Below are 25,900 nucleotides of genomic sequence, written 5' to 3' on the forward strand. Positions count from 1 at the left end.
TCAATCAATTGGTTTTCTATTGTGGTCCAGATAACATTGTAAAATGACTGAGAAATCCAGCCAGTTGGAACTACTCCACTGATTTCTGCTGGCCTTCTTATTGCTCCTTGACTTTTTTCTGTAGTGAATCAAGTCCTATTAATTAATCATCCCCCCTTCCCTGTTCAGTTTGAATCGATCTACTTTATCTGGACTGTTCTGGGAAAGGTCTGATAACAACTACATCCCCTGAGTATCCTAGTTCCAGCCTTGTCATCAATTAAACCAAAATCCACCTCTTTAGATGTACAGATATCAACTTCCAAAATTCCCTAACCAACATGACCATTGAAATCCAGACATGTGAAATATACTTAGAATGGCAAAAGAGTTAAACCAGTGGTTTTCAACCTGTGGTCTGGGCACAATATCCTCACAGGGTACATATGGCTGTGACAGCTTGAAGAAATGTTATGATTTAAATCTTGAGTTAAATCTTGGCACGTAGGTTCTTCTTGGCTTCAAGGTGGTCACTAAGAAAGGATTTTTTGAAATGACCATCAGATCGTTAATATTTCTTATAGTATTATGAACACACTCTGATGCAAAGGAATTAGATGTTCTACTCCACCTCCCCACCTGAAAAAAATTCTGTTCCAACTGCCACTTGGGCATGGCCATGGTAAAGGTTCCCCTCACACATATGTACTAATCGTTCCCAACTATAGGGGGCATGCTCATCTGTCCAAAAATGTTTCCATGGTCATGTGGCTGGCATGACTAAATGCCGAAGACAACAGAATGCTGTTCCCTTCCCACCAAAGGTGGTTCCTATTTTTCTACTTGCATCTTTACATGCTTTCAAACTGCTAGGTTGGCAGAAGCTGGGACAAGTAACGGGAACTCACTCTGTTACATGGCATTAGGATTCAAACCACTGAACTGCCAACCTTTCTGATCAACAAGCTCAGCTTCTTAGCCATTGAGCCACTATATATATGACACAGGGACTCTTTGTTGTGCTTTGGAACTATCAAAATTATTCCTCATTTAACATAAGATATCTTGTACATTTCAGTAGAAGCCAACTGATCCATGCTTCTTGGATTAAGAGACATAATGTAATTCAGACAAGATAGAACAGCTTTCAAAGATATTTTATAATTCAGCCAAAAAAAGAGGGAGATTTTTCTTCAGAAAGTCTCAGTTTAAAATGGTGCATTTTAGAACAAGGTGAAATTGTATGCATTGCAAAAGGGCTGAACCATGCATGAATATATAGCATAGGCTGCAACACATTTTTTTTTCTATTCATAAAGTGGCTGGAGCTCTACATTTTCAGTGTAAAAAAATACAGGGACAAATAATGTCATTTTATTTTAGAACAGTTACATTACTTGAAGTATCTTTTTCATACTTTGTAGAATGCAAAGCTACCTATCAGAATTAAGTGGACTACCAAGCATTTGGGAAATAATCATATCAAAGGGGTACAAAACTCTAGATGAATAATATAATATATTATATTCCATTTAAGGTTTTTGCAGGAAGGGATATCAAAGAACTTGGCAGTGGTTCAGCTGCTATATAGAAAACCAATGGTTTGAACGTGATATATTTTCTTTCTCTCATTCCCAGGTACAACAGCTTGAGGTAGCTATAGCCAGATTCTGAATATCATTTATTTTCTCTTCAATCACTTCACTTCACACAGCTTCTTTTACTTTGCATTGTTAAGAGAGTTCTTTCTTAAAAAATGAAATAAAATCATTTCCTTTAGCTTTTCCAGGTCACTCTTTTGATTTTGATTGCAGAAAAAGCTAAGTCAATCAAATCGGAGTCAGTTCTCCCAGGTTTGCTACCCACATATCGTTTACATCTATCGATTAGAAAAGCTGTGATGACGTTGCTTAGCATGTCATAAAAACAACTATCAATAAGAACTAAGTTGGTGGGCAGAAACTAATATGCATTCCTAGGCGCACAAATTTTGACATGAGTCCCAGTGCTTACTCCTGAACAGACACATTTAGCATCTCTCATTAGGACTTGGCTTCTCCACGGGGATTCAGCACCATTTCCAGGAATAAAATTCGGTTTTGCACTTCCAAGTCAGCTATTCCAGCTCCAGAATTGGCACAGTAAACCCAGTTGCAACAGGAACTGTCTAACTGAAATCAAATAATAATAAAAAGCTCATCTAAGTCCATTGGAAGCTTTACAAAGTAGCTAGCCAGAAAATTTCTGGATGCATAACGTAGGAGTATATAAGTGATTTCGGATTGCAATTGTGAGTTAAGCCTGTATGTATGTATGTATGTATACACACAGAGACATTATATTTGTGTATATGTATGTATGTATGTATGCTATATATGTGTCTTATTATGTTTGAAGTGGTTCACTCTTGACAGCCCTACCGTCCCTGGGCCTGTCCCTCTTTTTGCAGCTGCCATTAAGAGAAAGGGCACGGGAGCTAGGATTTGCAGGAGCAGCCTCTGTGAGGCCGTTCCACATGGATGGCAGGTTAATGTGTGACATGTTCTCCCCCCCTTCTCCCCCAGGAAATGGCAGGGACCAGCTGTGAATGCGTTTAAATATTTTAGGGGAGGGCTTATTTTAGCTCATGCGCTCAAATGCCTGATTGAGCTTATTATCCGGGGAGGTCTTACTTTCTGGGAAATGGGGTGTGTGTCTGTGTGTGTGTGTGTGTGTGTGTGTGTGTGTGCATTTTATATCTATATGTGTATATGTGTGTATATATATAGTATATGTATGTGTGTGTATAAATATAAATATAATCACACAGACACACACAGACACACAGACACAGACACACACACAGACACACACAGATATATATATATATGTCTCTAGTTGTTCGGGTTTTCTCCCGTGTAGAATTGGAGATGTCTTGGCAACGTTTCGACGAAGTCTCATTCGTCATCTTCAGGCTGCTTCAGACTACTTCAGGTTTGGTGTTTCCAGGAGTAGTTCCAGTAGTTTCCTGGAAACACCAAACCTGAAGTAGTCTGAAGCAGCCTGAAGATGACGAATGAGACTTCGTCGAAACGTCGCCAAGACATCTCCAATTCTACGCGGGAGAAAACCCGAACAACTCACACACACATGATTTCTATACAGAGTTCTATTTTTAATATGTTATATCAGGAGTCCCCAATCCCTAGTCTTTGACATGCCAGAAACTGGGCTGCGCAAGCAAAGCAAAACCCCACCTGGGGATGCAGCCAGCCCTCTCTGGTCCGCGGAGAACCCTCTCTCCACAAAAGTAGTCCCTGGTGCCCAAAAGGTTGGGTGCCGCTATGTTATATAATCTATTTTAGCAGTTGTTGAAGAAGCCCCACTTCATTCAGCATTTGTCTGTCTGAATCTCATGCCTGAAATTTTTCTCCTCTCTTAGTTTTTCTTTTTTATGTTGAATGTAAATGTGTCACTTTTCATAGCCCATATTACCCTTCAGCACCTAAAGGTTAAAGTATCCATTTATTTGTTCCATCAAGCATCACTTACTTTATATAAGTCTGTCCATCTCATAAGCACACAGCCCGTCTGTGTTCAGCACAAAACGGCTGCAACTGGTAAATCTAGAAGGCTGGAAGATTTAATATTCACTGCATGATTTTACACTGTTGTATAATGTTGAAACTCCTTACACATTCTGGAACCAAATCTTTATGTGCTAACATATAAGGAAGAGAGTCCTTGTTCAATCATGTAATCAGCTGAGTCCACCTCACGTCCCTTTGCAGTTTGTTTTTTATTCACAGACTGTGTTCAGATGGAGATCTGTTGCTATAATTAATACATATTAAACTTTAATAAATCTCACACAATGGAGTGCTTCTTCCACAATTGAAACTGGGACTTTAAAGATTGGTTTGTATTGCAAGCCACAGTAATCGAATTTGTCTGCTGTATTAAAACATACTGGAGTAGACTAACACCAGCCCTTTCACCTTCCTACAGAGCCTCAAGCCATCTCGTTGTTTAGCAATCTCTCCCCAACCAGAACATCTCTTGAATTCTCAGTGACAACCATGTTGCCTAAAGTTCACGAGCTGGAAAGTCTCCAGAGTAAAGATTGCAAGGAAGAGAGTGTTGAATGAAGCACAGCTGAGAATGGCATGCACCTATATTGCATAAAACAAACTGAGAGTCTATTTTGGTCTAGTGGTTAAGGCACCAGGCCAGAAAGCAAGAGACCAGGAGTTCAAGTCCCATCTTAGCCATAAAAGCCAGCTGGGTCACTTTTGGGTAAGTCACTCTTAGTCTAACCCACTGCACAGGGTCATTGTTCTGGAGAAAATAGGAGGAGGAAGGTGTGCTGATATGTTTGCCACTTTGAGTTATTTCTAAAAAATAACACAGGTGGGATTCAAAATAAATAAATAAAATAAAAATCCACACTTCCATGTAAAACTGGAAGCTCTGATCCAACATCCTCCCCTTCTATTACTCTTGCTAAGGATGCTATTTAATGTCATCTATAATATACTTCATCACTATATGGACATTTATCATATGTAAACAGCTGGCAGATACTGAGATACTTTTGAGGTTCAGCATAGTATTTGACAGTGTTCAACCATGTTGTATAATGGATAATGAAATAGGTTTATTATCTGTATGCATATATATGTATGTATGTATGTATGTATGTATGCATGCATGTATGTGTATATGTGTATATGTGTATGTGTATGTGTATGTGTATGTGTATATGTATATGTATATGTATATGTATATGTATATGTATATGTATATGTATATGTATATGTATATGTATATGTATATGTATATGTATATGTATATGTATATGTATATGTATATGTATATGTAAGGTAAAAGTAAAAGTTCCCCTCGCACATATGTGCTAGTCATTCCCGACTCTAGAGGACTATGCTCATCTCCATTTCAAAGCCGAAGAGCCAATGCTGTCCAAAGACGTCTCCATGGTCATGTGGCTGACATGACTAAATGCCAAAGGGGCACGGAATGCTATTATCTTCCCACCAAAGGTGGTTCCTATTTTTCTACTTGCATTTTTTACATGCTTTCACACTGCTAGGTTGGCAGAAGCTGGGACAAGTAACAGGAGCTCACTCCGTAAGGCGGCACTAGGGATTCAAACCGCTGAACTGCAGACCTTCTGATCGACAAGCTCAGCATCTTAGCCACTGAGCCACCATGTCCCTATGCACATGTGTGTATATAATATATGTACTTTTACTTATTACTTTATTATAATTACTTATAACTTACATGCTTATAGTTTTATTTATGTATAGGTATGCATTAAACTTTTACTGATTACTTATAATAATTAGTTATTATAATTTACTTATAAATAACTCTAACTTATAAGTTATAATAGTTATGATTTTTATTCAGGTGATTGAGCAGGTAAAATAATTCATGGGTTGGTTTTAAATATTAATTAAAAATAATATAAAGTCCATCCATAAAATCTACCCATCCAATAAAGCCTTTATATATATATATATATATTTAAAAAATATTCATTTATTTTGCAAATGCTGGAGTTTGAAATGTTGACTCATTTTCCAGATTTATTTCCAACCCAATATCTCAACATATTCCATGCTATGTATGATTGGATTACTGATTAATGTTACTCTCTTTTCCCTTCTTTTCATTTTAAAGAATAGCATATCAGAATGCAGGGTGGGGGGAGATAGTGATTAAAAGGACACAAAAATAGCATAGAAGCACAAATTATCCTGTGAGTTTACACTTAAAGGGAAGTCCTCAAATCTGCCCTAGAGATACAAGTTGCACCAGGATTCTATTGACAGCATAAAGACCTATAAATGCTCTTTATGATCGCTTCACTTAACTCTGCTAGCATACTCTATAGGTCAATGACTCTATCAAAGCATGTTACCAGCATCTTTGTTTAGATGACCCCAAAATAAGCACAATTTATATAGGGCATATGCAATTTTGAATTAATTGTGTGAAAACTACCACGGACAGATGTTGTTGACAAGACTGGAGAGAAGTGTTGGCTGTTAAAAAATAGATGACAATAATACAGTCAAATCAGTCAGTCCTGTTTCATCCAGAAGAATGAAAAACTGAGGTGTGTTAATGTGTGTGTGTGTGTGTGCGCGCGTGTGTGCATGTGTGTTTGTCTCTGTGTGTCTGTGAGACAGTGTGTATGGATGTGTATTGTTTATCTGCTTAATTCAGGCTATTTTCTGAGTTTAGCTTTCTTCTGCCATTGTCACCATAAATCTATTCAAGTAAGGCATTCTGCATTTGAGACACCTCTATTTTAAAAGAAGAGGCTGTTATTATCTAAATTGCACTTGATGTTGCTTATAAGAATGTAAGATGTTTTGTAAAAAACAACTGCAATAATATCTGAATTATTTTTTTTTCCTTTCAGCCACACAATTAATGCTCTTTTATTCAATATTAGCACATTTGGGATAAATATATACAGAACTTTTAGCACATTATTTTTAACCGCCTGATGAATCTGTGCTAATCACACAGTAAGTGCAGACTTCAAAGAAGAGAAGGTATATTAATTAATAACTTGTAATATGATTTAGATGTTAACCTTAATTCACCATTTTATTCTGTTTGTGTCATGCTGAGATTTTACTTTGAAATCCCTTTTTTATTTTATTTCACACCAGGGACAGAGGGTTAATGGAAAACTCATCCATGTCATCCTGTATAGAATAACCCAACTATTCTGCTCTGCTTTATTTTTCCTGAGTGCAAAATCATGCATTTACCCCCTAAAGCACAGCAAAATATCCCTTGCATATAAGGCCAATTGATGGTGCTAAAAGAAAAAAGACAATTTAAGATTATAAAGAACAGACAAAACACCCAACCACCACCAAGAAATAATCCAACTAACTAACATACACAATTAGGAATGTGTGCCAAAATTTACAGCTATTAGCTACTTCAATTGGGGAATGAATAAACCTTGGAATGAAAAAAAAATGAAAGAAAGAGAAAATATTCCACTATTGCACAGGGTCCACAGCTAATTTTCATGATATTGGAAACTGTTGACAAGGCAGGGAAATATTGGTAGGGTGAAAAAGAAAAACAAATATGAAAAAGAATTGAGCATCTGATGGAGCCTAAGCATATGCTTTTCTAACTCCTCAAAATGCCAGAAAAAAATTAGACCAGGATAGATAGATAGATAGATAGATAGATAGATAGATAGATAGATAGATAGATAGATAGATAGATAGGTAGATAGATAGACAGACAGACAGACAGAAAAAGAAAGAAAGAAGGAAAGAAAAAAGAAAGAAAAAAGAAAGAAAAAAGAAAGAAAGAAAGAAAGAAAGAAAGAAAGAAAGAAAATGTGTGATCATATGGATACATAGATGATAGACAGACAGATACATGATAGATATAGAAAGATAGATAGATAGATAGATAGATAGATAGATAGATAGATAGATAGATAGATAGATAGATAGATAGATGTGAGAGAGAGAGAGAGAGAAAGAGAGAGAGGGAGAGAGAGAGAGAGAGAGATTAGATACAGATACACACAAAATGTAAACAGTCTGGAAGGACTCAGGAATATATATGCATTGATTGTCTTCACTTCTGCCTGTAAGTCTTCGACATTATTACTGCTTAAGCAAAAGGGGAGGGGGGAAGGAGGAATTAAGGGAAGGAAGGGTTTCCAAAAATTAGGCCTCCCATGCCCTGACACTTGGTGCTCTGCTGCCTGATTTTTTCAGCCGCTTGCAACCGCCCATGATCAGATGCTGCATGGCTTGTCATGCTGATTCTGCGGCTCGCAGCAAAAGGCTGTGTTGTGCCATTATGAGCGTGAGTGGCAGCACCAGTGCGATAAGTCATGTGGTGTCTGGCCAAGAGAATCTAGAAATAGATGAAGAATGTCAGGCAAAAGTGCGACAGGTATAGGGGCATGGGAGGCCTAAGGTAAGCAGGTGCAGGGCACATGGGAGAGCTTTGCCTCCCCAACCTTAGCTTGATTTTTATGTTTGAACCAGATGGTGGGACAGAGCGGGCAGGGTCTTAACTAGGGCTTATTTGGGGATAGGGCTTATATTAGGCACACACACAAAAATCAAGCTAGGGCTTATTTCGAACATAGGTCTTATTTTTGGGGAGACATGGTAGGGTTTGCCAAGGATTATTATTCCTTTTTATATATAACAAAGATTCATTTTCTTATTGTACTTAGACACATATTAGTCCTATATATTTCTTGGCAAAATATATTAAAATCCTCTATAAAGTAAACATGTATTTCTTCTGCAGTGTTCCATTCTCACTTTTTTTAATGCAGAAGTCAGGGGACCAAATCTTCACATTACTCAGGAAGAAAAATGCACAAAACACCTTGGAGGTGGAAAAGTATGGATGGCAACTTGCCACTGAATGTGAATATCAAGAGAGTGGGGAGGGAAACTCACATGCCCTAAAGGAATTTGCTCACAGCATTTGAAATGACCGTGCCTTTATTTTCAATGAAGGAACAATTTTGTTGAAATATTGCAATGGCTGAGAAATAAAATAAAGAAGGGGAAATATGTCATAGTATATAGCTTAAAAAGGCTATTTTAGGTTCTACCTCTTTTTCTCCTCCCATAACTAAACTCTAGGAAAATATTTCCACTTTATATGTCACAGCACATAGACAGTTTTAACCATATTTCAGCAGAGAAAATGTGAGCATCCTGGACCAAGCTTTGAATCCAAAATTGCTGGGGAATTCCTGGACAGCTTTCTTTGAGGGAGAACTGTCTATGTGCTGTAACATATAAAGTGGAAATATTTTCCTAGAGTTTAGTTATGGGAGGAGAAAAAGAGGTAGAACCTAAAATAGCCCTTCTTGGATGAGAAGTGAAATGCCTTCAAGAAGAAACAAAGATAGTCCAGTTGCCTCTTTAAGAAAAGGTTTGAAAAGAAAAAGTTAAGAAGCTAAGAAGGAAACAAAAGGACCAAATCATACCTTCTTCAGTACCTAACACCCAGATAAGCAGGGAGTAACACAAGATAAACAATCAAGCAGAAAACTATATCCTAATGAAGGAAGTACCAAAAAGAAAACTATACCTCCACCAACACGGCAGAGCAACCTACTGTATATGAACAAGGAGAAAATCTCACACTCATCAGCACAGTGCTGTTATCTAGTTGTATAATGAAACATCTATTAACTATTGAAATTTTGCAAATAATATTCTTCCCTGATCAAAAAGGCTATTTTAAGGAACACTGTATTTTTAGTATCCCTTTACAAAACTTGGGTTTTTTTAAACTGGTAAAATAATAAACATATTCTCCTTAAATCATCTATGACAATAGGAAGAACTGGTAATGTTTATCTATAAAAGAGAGCTAGAGAATATCTAATACAGAAGTCAACCCATTTCCTATTCTAGATCATGTAAGTTTTCTGACCACAATAATATTTGCTTAGCTTCTCTCTCCTTTTTATCATCTCATAGATAGCTGTTGTCATGGCAACTCAGTTCCTTAGACTAATATTACTATAATCTTATAGAAACCTGTCTAAATTGTTGACATGCAAATTTTTTGAAACAACTCTAAGAAACATTCTACTCACTTAGAATTGAAATATGTTAAAAATATATATTTGATCTATGCAATGGTTTATCCTTCCGATCAGAAATCATCATTCTGTTATCTTGGTAAAAAACATCCCAGCTGATTTTATGTGGTCCTCCTAAACCTAGCTTCAAAAAAGTTCCTTAAGCAAGCAATTCACATTTCTATCCAGACTCTTTCACTTTATTTTGGTTTTTGCCTAGGAACTTAGAAGGCGCATAGAAGGAAAGAAAGGGAGGGGGGAAATGAGCTATCTCCAAAAGAAAACCATGAAGAGTCAAGAGAGAGGGGGAGAGAGAGAGAGGGAGAGAGAGGGAGGGAGGGAGAAATATTAGAGACAAAGTCTGTGTGGCATTGGTCATTCTAACTCCTTATTTAGAAGAAGCAAATTCTTGAAATAAAGGACTGTCCATCTCTAATGTAGAATACAGGTAGTCCTCCACTTAAGCCCAACATTTCCTTTGCTAAGAAAGACAGTTGTTAAGTGAGTTTCCTCCCATTTCATGACCTTCCTTTAGACTGGATTTGGCATTTTCATCAATCAAAATCTCCCCAAGAACCTTGGCTATTCATTCTTCTTATTATAATAAACAAATATGAGATAAATCCTTGCAGTTGTAGAAAGTAGAAAAGAAGCAAGAGAGGAATAAGCAAAGTATTCAAACTGATGTTTAGAATGGGCAAGATTAGGCTGCCTTCGTCTGATTGTTATTTCTTTAATATTGTGATTACAAGAGCTTGATAAGATACAAAGGTACAAATCTCTTTTGGCCTAACAGCTAAAAGTATCTGCGAGTAACAACATCTAGTTTCCCCTGGTATTTCAGGGAGGGGGGAATCCCAGGAACTCTCTTTGGTGCATGCACATGTGAGACCCACCACTACTTCTCAATATGACACAACAGTGCCACCTAAAGCTTCTGGTAAATTAACCCCAAGCTATCAGCCCTAAAGAAACCGAATTCACATTTTCTTTTCCAGAACAACTTCTTTAAAATGATCCTTGGCATTGCTGATGAAAATTCAGCCGCATCATAATCATTCAATCAAAAGTGGTTAGAAAGGCGCATTGAATCAACTGATCCATGACATCAAAGATAGAAGATTTTGCTGCACTGACAAAACAACATTCAGTCCATCAAAGGGTCTTCTATCAGTGGCTTCTGTATGAAATGGGTGATCAGAAGCAGGAAGGTCTGCTTAACAGTTTCTACAGAGGAGGAACAGATATTTTCTCTTCATCTCCTCTAAAACAAATGCTGAATATTGATAGTAGGGGAAAAACATAGATCTGGGAACAGAATGTTTTCGAGGACTTTTGCCTCCCATCAGGACTGTGGATTTCTTTTTTCTAGAATCAAATTCCCCAAACTCGAAGCAATTTGAGGTGTTACTAACATGGCACTCCAAATTACAACAGGCTTGTTTCAGAATCATGCAAATCAAAATTGAGCTACTTCTGGAAAATTTGTGTATGTAAAACAACAACCAAACCAGGGGTGGGTTCCTGCCAGTTCTAACCTCTTCTATAGAAGAGGTTCCACAAATCTAAAGTGCTGTTTAGAACCAGTTCAAGCTCCCCCCGCTCCGCCTGTCCGCACATCATCAAGATGAAGAGCGAGAGGAGGAATTCTGGGACTTGAAGTCCACAAGTCTTAAAGCTGTCAAGTTTGAACACCCCTGGGTTTTTTTTTTCTAAAGGGTTAGGGGTGCAAGAGTCTTGTAACTTGGTAGCTTTAAGACTTGCATGCTTCAAATGCCAGAGTTTCTGAGCCAACATTTTGGTTGCTAAGCAAGAGCGTTGTTAAGTGAGTTTCACCACATTTTATATATATGTTTCACCACGCCCACCCAGTCACATGGCTGGCAAGCCACTCCCACCCGGTCACATGGCTGGAAAGCCACTCCCACAAAGGCCACACCTACAGAAAAGGTTCCAAAAAACTCACCACTGAACCAAACCACCCAGAATGGTTTGGTCCTGAAGGACATTCAACATGGTCTCAGAGAAACCAAAATTCTTGTGGCATATTCCATTTTTGGATTCATTGATTCTGCACTTCCCTATGGTAATAAATCTAAAAAGGAGGATTCCAGATTATATTTCAATAAAATGGTATCATGTGCAGCAAAGATAGTTGATCTAGTTGTTACTTATCAGATTGAGATCAGGGATGGGGTCAAATGTGTCATCACTCTTGAGTCTCTTTAAACCCACAAGAGACCTAAATCCAGCTCACCTTGAATTTCATTGATTTTTATCTACATTAATTTGCTTTGACTGTTAGTAGTTCAAATTCTTCTAGGGAACATAAGCTTGTAATAAACCTTTATATTCATTTGAACTACCTGAACTTCTGATTTTCCTGTGCTTGACAATACTATTTAAAATGTTACAAAGATATTAGATGATTTCATATCTTACAGTTGGATTTGCTTTGAATTTGAATGTTGTCACTTTAATGTTTTTCATTGCTAGAAGTCAGTGACTTTCATTCATGACACAGGCAACAGAAAATTAAATAGGATTCTACTCAGGTTTCTTAACTATTCAGTAATTTCATTAGCATTGCATGCTTAACAATGATGATTAATCCATTTTGGGGAGAACTGTGCAATGATTGAGTTCATATAATAAAGTAGATGGAGATGCAGTTGATTAATTATTATGTCATACAAACACAACTGTCCACTAGACAATCATGGCCTACTTAAACACAAATTAGTCTGACTCTAACAGACTTGTTGTCTCTCACTTTTAGATCCTGCCTGTGTGGTTTATGGAGTGAAGAAGTCAACTTTGCCAGTTTACTTCGGAAAAGCTCAATTTTGATCTTGTTCTCTTATGCATTGAAAACTGGATTGCTGTTTCCTCCTTGTGGATATTCAAGAAAGGTTGTGAACAGTTCAAGGCCTGAGAATCACATATAGCCACTCAACCAATTCTTACAGCCCTAGTATTGTCAAAAATCAATGAAATTCTTTCCAACCATGTTGAATTTAGAAACACACAACGCCTTAAGTGCATTTAATTATTTTTTTTAAGGGAAAATAAATCATCCTGAAAAACATGAGGTCCTAACGCTAATACTTCTGTGTTGAAAGCACCAAAGTGCCTCCATGGTGAAAGGATTTGCCAGTGACATCACCATTGCCCAAGGGAAACCCAGCTGGAGGGTCCTTTCGAGATACCTATTGAAGTGGTACCCATTTATCTACTTGCAGTCACCTGCTTTCAAACTCCTGGGTCGGCAAAGCTATGTGATGGGACCTCACCCCATCCCATGGCAGCAGCAAATCTGCTGATCATCAGCCCAGCCTCCCTATCCATATATGTTTCCCACTATACACTGCTATCCTAACAACTGTACTCTACAGGCCCCACAAAAATTGTGGCCTCTTATGTAAGAACCTGTTGCCTATTTCTACCCTGAATAGTCCATGATGGAATCTATGATGGCCCTCAAACTATGAAGACACAGTACAAGCCTTTTCATTTTTAGATAACGGTACAGTGTTATATGCAAGATAAAGAGTGAGAGCATTAATCTTTCCGGCATCCCACAAATAAAAGACTTCTTTTTTCTCAAGGTCCCGGAGTTTTCTTTGCAGCGTGTTAGAGAGATTAATTCATTCACCCTTCTATCTTGCTTATAACTTTGTGCTGTTATCTAAAAATGAAATGGCTTGTACAACATCTTTGTCGCTTGAGGGCTTTGCAACAGACACAAGTTTGCTAGGTCCAAGACATGCAGCACCATGCAGCAATATTATTTTAAAGCATGAGTGGGAAGGAAGGAAGGAAGGAAGGAAGGAGGGAGGGAGGGAGGGAGGGAGGGAGGAGGAAGAATTGAGGCAGGGAGGAAGAATGGAGGCAGGGAGGGAGAAGGGGAGGGAGGGACGAAGGAAGGGAGGAGAAAGGAAGGGAGGAAGGAAGGAAAAGAAAGAAGGAGTGAGTGAGTGAGTAAGTGAGTGAGTGAGGAAGGAAGCAAGGAAGGAGGGAGGGAGGAAAGAAGGGAGAAGGGGGGAAGAAATGAGGGAGGAAGGGATGAGGGAGGGAAGGAGGAATGTCTTGGTATTTCCTTAGATTGCTTAAGTATTTGTTTCAAGAGAGAGGGAGAGAGGGAGAGAGAATGGATGGATGAATTGCTATTTGTTCCTTCCCTTTTTCTATGCAATTGTTCCAGACTTTAAATAAACCATCCATCTGTTCTTTTTTCCAAATCTGGACCACAGAAGTGTTTCATATAGGTCTAAGGCCATCCAGTTGGTTTTGTCCCTACGATGGAACAGGAACTCATAGCCTTCCAGTTTCTAGCCTGGAGCCTTAACAACTACACTAAATTGGCTCCCAGTTGCTTTATAGAAGCTTCAAAAATGAACATGAAAGCAATGGTGCTCTCCTGCTGTTTTTTCTTCTCCAGCTTCTGATATTCAAAACTCTGAACCATGGATTTCCTTTTAGCTATCATGGCTAATCCACTTTGGCTTCTATGATTTTGTCTTCTTTAGCGTAATCTCTTAAAGCTGTTAAATCCCGTAACTTGGAGCATTTCTTTTATCTCTTCCAAATCTGTCACCAAATTCACTAAATGGCTTGGATGAAAGAGTAGGATTTTTCTCTTCATTTATAAATTATCTTCCCTTTTTCTCCATTTGGCGAATCACTGTTAATTTTTATTATGCTAACACATAATTACCAATAATTATTAGCAGATAATAATTTGGGGGAGATGTATTTCTTTTGTTCTTTAAAATTGTAGTAATAATTGATAGTGTTAACTTTGGTTTCTTAAGCATGTGCTAAGATTACACTTGTGAAATTGTCTTGAAGCTTTGACAATTAAATTAAAGTTGGGCTCCCAGTCAGGAATTTATCGAAACTGAAAAGTCTCTATTATTAGATGTATAATTATCCTAGAACAATCTAGGAAAAAATAAAGTCTCCCTTCTGGACTTTATTAGTTGAAGTTGCAGTTTGTGGATGAAGCTTGAAAAACACATTCTATGTATTAAATATATATCTGCATTTGTATCTCTGTATTACAGAAGTGGTTATCTTGAGTTTCAAAAGTGGAAACACACACACACACACACACACACAAAGTTACCTGCTTTTCAAACCTCAAAGCTATCTAGAACACCACTGCATGTTTAATTCTGAATTTTCTGCATTTTATGACAGAGTTCCATTTCAAACATAAGAACAAAGTAGAAATAAAATTGAATGAGCACACAGGTTCAATTATAGCAACAGCTTGAAAATGTGCATATGAAAAAAGAGGACAAAAATGCAGAGTTAGAAAGTTTCACGTACCCTACACTGACATGAAATGTAAAAAATATTGGAATACCTGTGCAAGAGATACTTTTCACAGGTGATTTAATATAGACAGCTAAAGATAAAGGTTTCCCTTGCACATATGTGCTAGTCTTTCCCAACTCTAGGGGGCAGTGCCCATCCCTGTTTCAAAGCTGAAGAACCAGTGCTGTCCGAAGATGTCTCGGTGGTCATGTGGCCGGCATGACTAAATGCCAAAGGTGCACAGAACTCTGTTAGCTTCCCACCAAAGGTGGTTCCTATTTTTCTACTTGCATTTTTACGTGCTTTCGAACTGCTAGGTTGGCAGAAGCTGGTAAAGTTCACACAGCTACTATGGGAACAAGTAAAATCAGCTCACTTCATTATGTGGCGCTAGGGATTCAAACCGCTGAACTGCTGACCTTCTGATCACCACTGTCTTAGCCACTGAGCCACAGTGTCCCAAATATAGGCAACTACTGTTGCATAAACGTAACTATTCTTCAGTGGGTAGGTTTTATTGGTATGTCCACTTGAGAGTGTGGTATTCACTGTATGTTTAGAACTTGTAACGTGTCTGGCAACTAATTTCCCATATAGAATCCTCAACTTTAAAAGTATTTTTTAAAATTATTTGCAAGATTCTCCTCATTTCACCTCCCCACCCCTTACAAGAAAACACTTATCATTGACCAAAAGCATGAAGGAGGCCAGCAAAGTGGCAGTGACAGGAAAATTATTAGACAGTAGTAATTGACTCAACTTTTGAGTCTTGAATTTTCTGCTACATGAAAAGGTTAAAAGGTAGCATTAGCTGTTTACACTGAACTGCCTTTGCAGTCATTTGCAGTTGGAGTAATTCAGTGAGATATGCACACAATACCCATCTCAGATTGAGGACTTGCAAAGGAAAGAGGCTAAACATCTATTACTCCGAGTTTCTACTGTGCATTAGGTTGGGAAAAGGACACTTTGAAAATGTTTCTCAGGGGAGGGTTTTTTTTAAAAAAAGTTTTCTCATAGTCTTTATACAACTGTCCTCACCGTCTCATTTTCTGTAACGCAAGCGGGTAGTTCAGACTTTCTTGTCTACAGCTACATGGACAATTGCTGAAAGCCATAGTGGCTCTTATGTTGACACCTGGATTAAAGGTGTCTTGCCTCTGAATTACCAGTTGCTGAGAAACCACATTGAGACACACAGCTACAATGGGAACTGGAATGCTAAGCTAGAATGTCCCAAAGGTGCTTTTTTTTTAAAAGGCAATTGGACTGGTGTTCTTTTTTTTTCTTCTCTTGAAGAAGGAGAAGAAAACGGTTTGCTTCTCACGCAAGAATCTTCTGGATTGTTCTGGATAGAGAGGACCATTGGTTTGGAAGAGAGGTAAAAGAGCTCATTTATGTTAACATTAGCTGATGACCCAGTGTTACCCGGGAATTTATAGACGAAAGTGTTTGTCTGACAGGAAGCCATTGAGAAGGGCCTTTCTTCCCCCTACTCCCATGCCCATCATCCCTGCACTCTTCCTTGCACCTACTCCCATGCCCATCATCCCTGACTTCTTCCTTCCCCCTCCCATGTGATCCTCGTTCCTGCCCTGTCTACAATCCTGGCACTTCGTAGGCCGACTGTGTGTGTGGAAGGGCTAGGCCTTAAAGACCCACTATGTGAGGGAGCACGGACAATCAAAGGCCTCTGTACTGACCTAATCAGGCTCCCTTCCCCCTCCATGTCTTCATGAACAATTGCTGCTCTAGGATGGTGCACTTGCTCTCCCTAAAGGCCTAGGTTTCCAGAGTTATGCTGGAAAACACACACACACACAGACCAGGGGTGTCTTACCCCCCACAGTGTTTGTCTTAGGAGGGTAAGTCATTTGTGTACCACGTTTGGTTGAAATTGCTCAAAGCGTATCAGAGTTATGCTGATACCTACCTACCTACAAGATAGATAGATAGATGATAGATAGATAGATAGATAGATAGATAGATAGATAGATAGATAGATAGATAGATAGATAGATTAAAAATAACATTAAATAAAATAAATAAATTGTCTGTGTGTGTGTGTAAAACAGAAAACACTGCCAACTATTGCCTTCTCCATTATGTCTTTTGCTCAAGTACACCAAAAAGCATTGTAAAGAATTTCAAAAGAAAATACTCAAGCACTCTGAACAAAATGTTAAAAAAAACTGAAGTTTCTTTTGCTAGGGGAAAAAAAGCTTTTTAGAAAACTCTTTAGAAAACTCACACAGACTTCATTGTGGCATTACAAAATGATAGCAAAATAAGCATGCACTTCTTTTAAAACCAGGCAGTAGGAGAAATTACTTCAAACACCTTTCATGGGAATGATTAAATGGACTAATATATTTTTTTAAAAAATCCAAGCGAGTAAAACAAGCCTCAATGGCTCAGTGGTTAGAGCGCAGTACTGCCGGCTAATTCTGCTGACTGCCAGCTGTCTGCAATTTGGCAGTTCAAACCTCACTGGCTCAAGATGCGTTCAGCCTTCCATCCTTCTGAGGTACATAAAATGAGGACCCAGTTTGTTGGGGACAATATGCTGACTCTGTAAACTGCTAGCTGCAGTTCAGCAGTTCAAATCTCACTGGTTCAAGGTTGACTCATCCTTCCATCCTTCCAAGGGGTTAAAATGAAGAGCCAGATGGTTGGGGACAATATGCTGACTCTGTAAACTGCTTAGAGAGGGCTGTAAAGCGCTGTGAATATAGCATGGTATATAGGTCTCTCTGCTATTGCCCTTCCTTCCTACATTCCTTCCTTCCATCCTTCCTTCCTTCCATCCATCCACCCATCCATCCGATTCTGCCCACAGCCAGCAGTTCAATTCTAACTGGGTCAAAGTTGACTTTCTGTTCTGACCCCCCCCTCCTCCGTCCAATAACAAATGCCGAGACAAGCTTAAATGGAATGTCCTTTAATAACAAGACACCCAAACCTCGGTGGCTGAAAGCCCAGCAAAACAAACAGATAAGGACCTGGGCAGCAACTCAGACAAACTCAGGCAGCAATAAACACCGATAAGGCTTGGCAGCAATCCAGCCTGCCAAGCTCCCAGTACTGTTCTCCAAAATTCAATCCTGCGTTGACTTCTGCAAAGAGGGCCGTGTCCACAAGTAACTTTTTATAGTCTGGAGAGGAGCCTAATGACCACTAGCTGAGTACAATCGCCTCCTGTAATTGCGTAATTGTTCCTGACACCTAGTAGCTCTTCAATGGCATGCATCCAGGAACAACTCACTGCTGGCCTCCGGCTCACTCTCCCTTGTCTCCTCCCCACTGGTCCAAGGCTCAGGTTCCTCCTGGTGGGCAACCAGCCTCTCTGTGCCCTGCTTGGAGTCGGAACCCTGTCCAGGGTCCCCCACATCCTCCAGAGCTGACTCAGAGGGCCCCTTGCTGTCAGAGTCTGGTGTCAGCTCCACGGCACCTGCTGGGCCACAACAACTTTCCATACTTCCTAAGTGAATAGAATGAGGACTCAGATTGTTGGGGGCAATAGGCGGACTCTGTAAACCACTTAGAGAGGCTGTAAAGCACTGTAAAGCAGTATATAGGTCTAAGTACTATTGCTATTAATGGATCCAAATTTAATAGTGGTGTAGGCTTTCCATCTACTCCTATGCATTGAATCATTGTTTTTATAAATGGGGAAAATCACATTAGCACACATAGAATTACAGTGGTTGATTGCCATGAGAAGAAAGTAAATGGAAATGTATCTCAAATAAGCACTGTCACCTCTCAATCCATAAAAGCTTCTCTTCTCATTCATTGTTCTCCATAACAAGCTATTCTGATATCAAAATGACACCATTTCATTGTATCAATGATTGCATCATTTCCACCATTACAGAATCCTATACATGTTGTCATTTGCCTTCATTCCATCTTTGGATGCTCTTCATCTTATTTTACAAACATCTCAATCAAAAGACAAGGTGTTGACAACTCTGTTCCTGTTCCATACAATAAGTCTCTAGACCATCACCATCTTCTCAATAATCTCTGAAAATCAAACTAGAAAAGGATGAAGAAATAGTGATGTCCTCCATAGACTGCCTGCCAAGTTTTTTTTTTTTTTGTTTTTTTTTAATATTTTGTGAGCTTCAAGAAACACCTTATTCTATGCAGTAACATTGTACTGCAAACTTCGGCATACAAAACCTTTGCCAGACAAAATCTTGAATACAGCTTGTCTGCCTGGAATCCACACTGTATATCAGGCATTGATACAATTGAATGGGTCCAGAGGTATTTCACGAGAAGAGTCCTCCACTCCTCTGCTCACAATAGAATCCCTTACACCACCAGGCTCGAAATTTTGGGCTTGGATAACCTGGAACTATGCCGCCTATGGTCTGACCTAAGCATTGTACACAAAACTGTCTGCTACAATGTCCTACCTGTCAAGGACCACTTCAGCTTCGACCTCAATAATATGCGGGCAAACAATAGATACAAACTCAAGGTAAAGAGCTCCAAACTTGATTGCAGAAAATATGACCTCAGCAACAGAGTGGTCAATGCCTGGAATGCTCTACCTGACTCTGTTGTTACATCCTCAAACCCCCACAGTTTCAATCTTAAATTGTCTACCGTGGATCACACCCCATTCCTAAAAAGTCCGTAAAGGAGATGTGCATAAGCACAGCAGCGTGCCTACCATCCCTGTCCTACTGTCCCCATTTATTTGTACTCATTTTCCTTGTTCATGTTCATGTTTATATTTATAGCTGTCATCTTGTACATGTTCGACAAACTAAAAAAATAAAATAAAAATAAAACGATAGAAATGTATAGCTTAACTCAATAAACTTTTCATTAACCGAACAGCATCTTACCCAGGAAGCTATCTTTCGTATGCTTCGCTTTGAATTGTAGCCATTATTAACATTCACCCAACATTCCACATGTTCTTTGTTCTTTTCTCTCCATAGTGCCAAGTGTTTGCATTCTCTTGCCAACATGCTGGCAAAAATATATAAATGCCTAAGCCATAGGCCTTCAGTGCCCTGGGGTATAATTAAAGGAGCTTAACATATTAAGCACACATTTGAGTCATGGACACCGGCACAATAATGGAGAACTGCTATGCCAATTTCGGCAGAAGCCGTTGAAAGGAGCGAAGGCATTCAAACCCATGGAAGAGCTGGAATTGACAAGCCAGCTCAATCTCAACTTTACAAATGCTTCTGGGCCGACTCCAGTTAGTACAGACGTCCCTCTTTTTAGAGTTGATTGTGCTGGCGGACAGAAAAAGAGCATCATTGGCCTCTCACACACAATGTGGATGGCGGTACTTCTGCTTTAAAACTGCAATAGGACAGTCTATTGTGGGTTTTTTTTTTAGATCCAAGACAGGACACAACACTGAGAATAAAGCATCCAGGCATTTTTCCAAGTAAACATTTATGGGCAGATAGCCTTGACAGCTTTATAGAAATTGCTGAAAGTCACATTGTTGGCTACCTTCAAATAAAACAAGGTTTCCTCAGAATGTCTACGGGCACAAATACAGAGAAAGAGAGAGAGAGGAGAGAGAGAGAGAGAGAGAGAGAGAGAGAGAGAGAGAGAGAGAGAGAATTTGCAAAGCAAGCTAAGATATGGTAAACAGGGCTTCACAAAACCCTCTTCAGTTCCTACTTTGCAGGGTGAATAGCAAGGAATGTGGGGTGATTTCATTTCTCATTTGAAGTGTCACAATCTGTCACTGTCATATAATTATATATTCTGCAATTTATTCTAATAGTTCTGTGAAGTAACAGGCTACAAAAAAAAATAGCCTGATCATTTACCTTCACAACAATGTAGAGATTTAAGCTGGGTGTACATGATACATGAGGAACGTGGTGGCTCAGTGGCTAAGATGCTGAGCTTGTTGATCAGAAGGTCGGCAGTTCGGCGGTTCAAATCCCTAGTGCCACATTACGGAATTAGCTCCTGTTACTTGTCCCAGCTTCTGCCAACCTAGAGGTTCAAAAACATGTAAAAATGCAAATAGAAAAATAGGGACTACCCTTGGTGGGAAGGTAACAGTGTTCTGTGCGCCTTCGGCATTTAAACATGCCGGCCACATGATCACGGACACGTCTTCGGACAGCGCTGGCTCTTCAGCTTTGAAACGGAGATGAGCACCACCTCCTAGAGTTGGGAATGACTAGCACATATGTGCAAGGGGAGCCTTTACCTTTACCTACATGATTCAGTCCACTTTTATTATAATGCCAAATAAGATCCATAAAGCAGCAGACTTTATTTGTGAAGTTTAATTAATATTCATTTTCTACCAAAAGCTCAAGGATGCATTTGAAATCTTAACTTTCATCCTCCTTGAGGTAGATTAAACTGAAAGCTTAAGATCATAGAATGTATTTTCAGACTAATTAGTGATCACTGTACTCTAAATAAAGCAGTTTTTATTGATAGGGAAACTGATGGGTCAGTTCATATTTGATATGCCACATAGTTTAACATGTTATTATCTGTAAATTTGAAGTGACATTTGCATTTATCTCTAGTTTAAAAAAAAGTCAACTGGACATTTGCATCTAAATAAGTCATTGTGTCTATCACAATTTCTAACTGTATTAGTATGCCCTCCACTTCAGTTAGCAGATGTCACTTTGCCCAACAATAGAACCTATTCTGCATAACTGTGTGCAAGACTTTTCACCAAACAACAAATTCCGGTATGTAAAGTTTCATTAAAAGTAACGATAAAGTTTCCCCTCACACATATGTGCTAGTCATTCCCGACTCTAGGGGGCGGTGCTCATCTCAATTTTTAAGCCGAACAGCCAGTGCTATCTGAAGATGTCACCCTGCTCATGTGGTCGGCATGACTAAATGCTGAAGGTGCACATAACGCTGTTACCTTCCCACCAAAGGTGTTCCCTATTTTTCTACTTGCATTTTTACATGCTTTCAAACTGCTAGGTTGGCAGATGCTGGGGGAAGTAATGGGAGCTCGCTCTGTTATGTGTTGCTAGGGATTCGAACTGATGACCTTTCTGATCAATAAGCTCAGTCTCTTGGTCACTGAGACAGGTTTATTTTGTCCCCAAATGTAGTCTTAAGTTATCTCCCCTATGTTTTCAGTGCTTCTTAGTTTGCTTTACCTTCTCTTAGTTCAAACAGCTAATTGAGTAAAATCCAACAATGGACTTTTTGCTCCCAGATATATTTTTCACAAAACCACTGTGAGCTAATTATATTTCAAAAGAAGTGGGCGTACAGGAGATGTTAACATGTAACCATAGATCCTAAGTGCTGCACATGAACTAGGAAAAAAAATAAATTCTCCATAGATAAATATTAACCTGACGCTAATGGTATCACCAAGATGTGCTGGAATAAATATTGATAAACAGCTTTAGCAACACTAATTCTCACAACACCTGAGATGTAATGCAAAACAACCTAATTGTTCAACTATTCATCTTTCAGAGGGACAAAAAAATAATTGTTTGGAAAAGGAAGCTCGCTCAAATACAAATCCGGAAATGCAAAAGCAAGAAGGAGCAAAATGCTCTGTGAAGAAATGTGGAAATCTCATTCTGTCATACATACCTACAAGAGACATTTCTGGAACAGTCGCATGATATGGGCCATCTACAAACTCTGGAGGGTTGTCATTAATATCTTGGACCTTAATAATGAATTCCGAAGGAGGCTCAAGTGGTTTGTTTGTATCCCTATCGACGGCTTGAGCAGTCAACGTGTACTCTGCTTTTTCTTCCCGGTCAAGTCTTTTCATAGCATGGATGTCACCTGTCTTGTCGTTGATCACGAAGATAGTCCCAGCGCCATCACCTGACAAGATGTACTTGATCTTACTGACTCCTGGATCCATGTCTGTGTGTAGCTGAAATTAAAAATAAGCAATTTGTTTATTGCATTCATTCAGCTACCCAGCTTTCTCTCCTCCCCGCTGCATATGGTATTTTCATCCAAGATCTATTGAAGTCTTAAAATACACAACTGACAAAATTTCCGTGCCTGCTGAAAATCGTACATATGTTTCTGCAAAGGTGTAAATCATTCTGTTTAGTCCAACCAACTGTTCTTCCAGCCGTGTCTTCTGTTAGCCCTCAGAGATAAGCAAAATTTCAAAACACCTCTAATGGATCTATAACACGGTAAGAAAGTAGTGCTCATTAATAACTTTGTTACTCAGACATTTATGATAGCAGTCTCCCAGTATTTGAGGGGCTGCCCCAAAGAAGAGGGGGTCAAGTTTCAAGAAGCAATGGGTGAAAACTAATCAAGGAGAATAGCAAGCTGGAACTAAAGAGAAACTTCCTAACAGTGAGGACAATTAACCAGTGGAACAGCTTGCCTTCAGAAGTGGTGGGTGCTTCATCACTGGAAGATTTTAAGGAGAGACTGGACTGCTACCTATTTGAAATGGTACAGGGTCGCCTGCTTGAACAGGGGGATTAGACTAGAAGACCTCTAGTCCAATGGTGTGTTTCTACCACTTTGGGCTGTTTTGGCCAAACCTGTAGTGGTTTGGCAACCTGGGTTGCTGGAACAGGCAGCGAGCCATTCCCCCGAACGATTTCTCTGGGAAGTGCCATTCAGTGGCACCATCTTGTTTTTCTGTTCTGCGCATGCGCAGAACAATTTTCATTGCACAAATTAAATTTTGTATCTTTTTAAAACATTTTGCGCATGCACAGACCTATTTATGTGTAAATGCGCACACACAGGCCAGCGAAGCGAGTGTGTGCATGCAAAATTGTAATTGCAATAATGCAACCCACCCCTGCTCTAGTCCCCTGCAGCTCTATTCCGATTGATTGATGTGGGCAAGTTTTGATTTTCAATTTTTGGGGGACAGGTTTATATGCTTCTGAGGCCATCCAAATTTGATCTTATTCGTTTTGCGTAATTTGCAGTCCTGGCAAAGGGTTATTTAATCTAATGATGGTATTTAGAATAACAAGGAAAGATAAAAGCTTTATTTCTGATGAACTGCCAAACTGTGAAAATCAACTAAGATAGGATTCTTTGTGAGTATGCTGCCTGAATAGTAAGTTACTCTCTATTCTCTGGATATTATGTATTTTCATTGGAATCATGATTAATCACTTTTCAAGTACTTTCCGCAGCTTGAGGATTTACTCATCTCTGCAAAATCGGTCTTTTGATTTCTAGCAGCACACTGTAGATTTCACAGCAGCTTATGTTACTATATAGGAGGATGGTTTTGTTATGTTTCCCCACCATTGACTCTCCTCTCGTTCTCACAATGATGCAGACACAAACAGAAATACTAAATATGGCTAGCTCTCATTGCATCACCAATGAATGACATCCACTTCTATTTAATCATTCCAAAATACTGACTGAGCATTAGAAATATGTGGAGATATTAAAAGTCTAGCTATCCCCTCTTGATGAAATAGCTTTTCTTTCCTCATTGGATAGGTAGGTAGGTAGGTAGGTAGGTAGGTAGGTAGGTAGGTAGGTAGGTAGGTAGGTAGGTAGGTAGATAGATAGATAGATAGATAGATAGATAGATAGATAGATAGATAGATAGATAGATAGATAGATAGATAGATAGATAGATAGATAGATAGATAGATAGATGATAGATAATCATAAGGACAGATGTATGATAGACAGACAGATAGAAGATGTGTGATCATATGGATACATAGATGAGAGAGGTGGGAGGGCTTCACACTGTTGACCCCTGGTTGAAGATGTTGCTAAATTCTTCAATGTACTTCATGATAATTCTGCAGAGGTTTATTAAATTTAAACATATTTATCTTGTTTACTCACAAAGAGCCATCTGAAATGTGAGATATCAGATCATAGCAGAAACAAAACCAAGCTTTTCTTTTATATCTTTCTTTGTTTTTTTTTAAAAATCAATCTTCACATTTGCTGCTGGAGGTCTAAACACAAGTTAATCTATCAATTCATTTCCTCCTTAATGTTAGTAATTCACTAAGACAGTAATTATTTTCTCCTGTTAAAATCAATAATACATGTGGCACGGAAATTAAATGCACTATGAAGCCAGCAATTTGAAACTCCTATGTGATTTTTTAAAAAATAATAATAAACTAATTATAATAAAAATAATAAAGCCATCTTTAAGAATGTTTCAAAATCTATGCCATTTTTTTAAAGTCATTAAATGCACTAATTTTATCTCCTAGGATGTAATTTCTTAAGTATCATAAAATATGTATGAGGATGTAAAGCCATTGTTAGGATTCAAAATTATTTTCTCATGTCAAAGTTAAAGATAATTGGGTTCATAATTATGTGGGCCTACAATGAACAATAGACAAAGAACATAGGATGAGTTTCCACTACTGCTATTGTGGAGATGTAGACTTTTTTTAAAAAATGTACCTATTATGTGTATCTGTAGCAATATGTTTGGGTTCTAGTCCATGTCTCCAGCAAAGGAACTTAAGATTGTTATATGGGGTGGGTTGTGAATTAAAAGTCCCCTCCCCCAATAAATTTGCATATTACTCTTTGGAGTCTGATGCTGCTTTCTACAGTTGTCTATTTCAGATGATCAACCTTCACAATGCATACATATATCCATAAGAGTACAAGGGAGTCCTCCACTTACAATAGCTCACTTAATGACCATTGCAAATGGCACTGAAAAAAGTGACTTATGGAGAGAGGGTAGGAAGGGGAAGAAAAGAAGAGGAGTGGGGGAGAGGGAGGGGAAGAAGGAAAGAGAAAGGGGAGGAGGAAAGAAGAAGGTAGAGAAGGGAGGTTAGGAGGAAAGGAGGAAGAAAAAGTAGGGTTGTTGTAAAATAAGATGGATGTAAGGGGTGGCAGGAGAGCAACCCCGATTGTATTTTGAAATTTTTAAATCAATTGTGATAAAGGTTAAAAGATAACACGTAAATATTAACATTATTTATGAGAATGTACATTTGTGAATGTATACTCACAAACTTTTTTTAAAAGTGATTT

General features: G+C 38.7%; 1 protein-coding gene across 5 annotated transcripts in view; it reads right to left on the reverse strand.

Moving 5' to 3' along the window:
* CDH8 (cadherin 8) overlaps positions 1 to 25,900 on the reverse strand; it is a 258,031-nt gene that overhangs the window by 135,470 nt on the left and 96,661 nt on the right. For 4 of the 5 annotated variants that reach the window (XM_087729070.1, XM_087729067.1, XM_087729066.1 and 1 more), the window contains one exon: positions 22,511 to 22,805. The exons of the other annotated variant lie outside the window; for it this stretch is intronic. In XM_087729070.1, the coding sequence (XP_087585196.1) occupies positions 22,511 to 22,805 (295 nt within the window). The remainder of the gene's footprint in view (positions 1 to 22,510; positions 22,806 to 25,900) is intronic. 5 annotated transcript variants of the gene reach the window in all.

The sequence above is a fragment of the Thamnophis sirtalis genome, unplaced genomic scaffold (genome assembly GCF_051295495.1).
Source record: "Thamnophis sirtalis isolate CommonGarterSnake01/CBP01778 unplaced genomic scaffold, rThaSir2_p1.2 scaffold_14, whole genome shotgun sequence".
Lineage (NCBI taxonomy): Eukaryota > Metazoa > Chordata > Lepidosauria > Squamata > Natricidae > Thamnophis > Thamnophis sirtalis.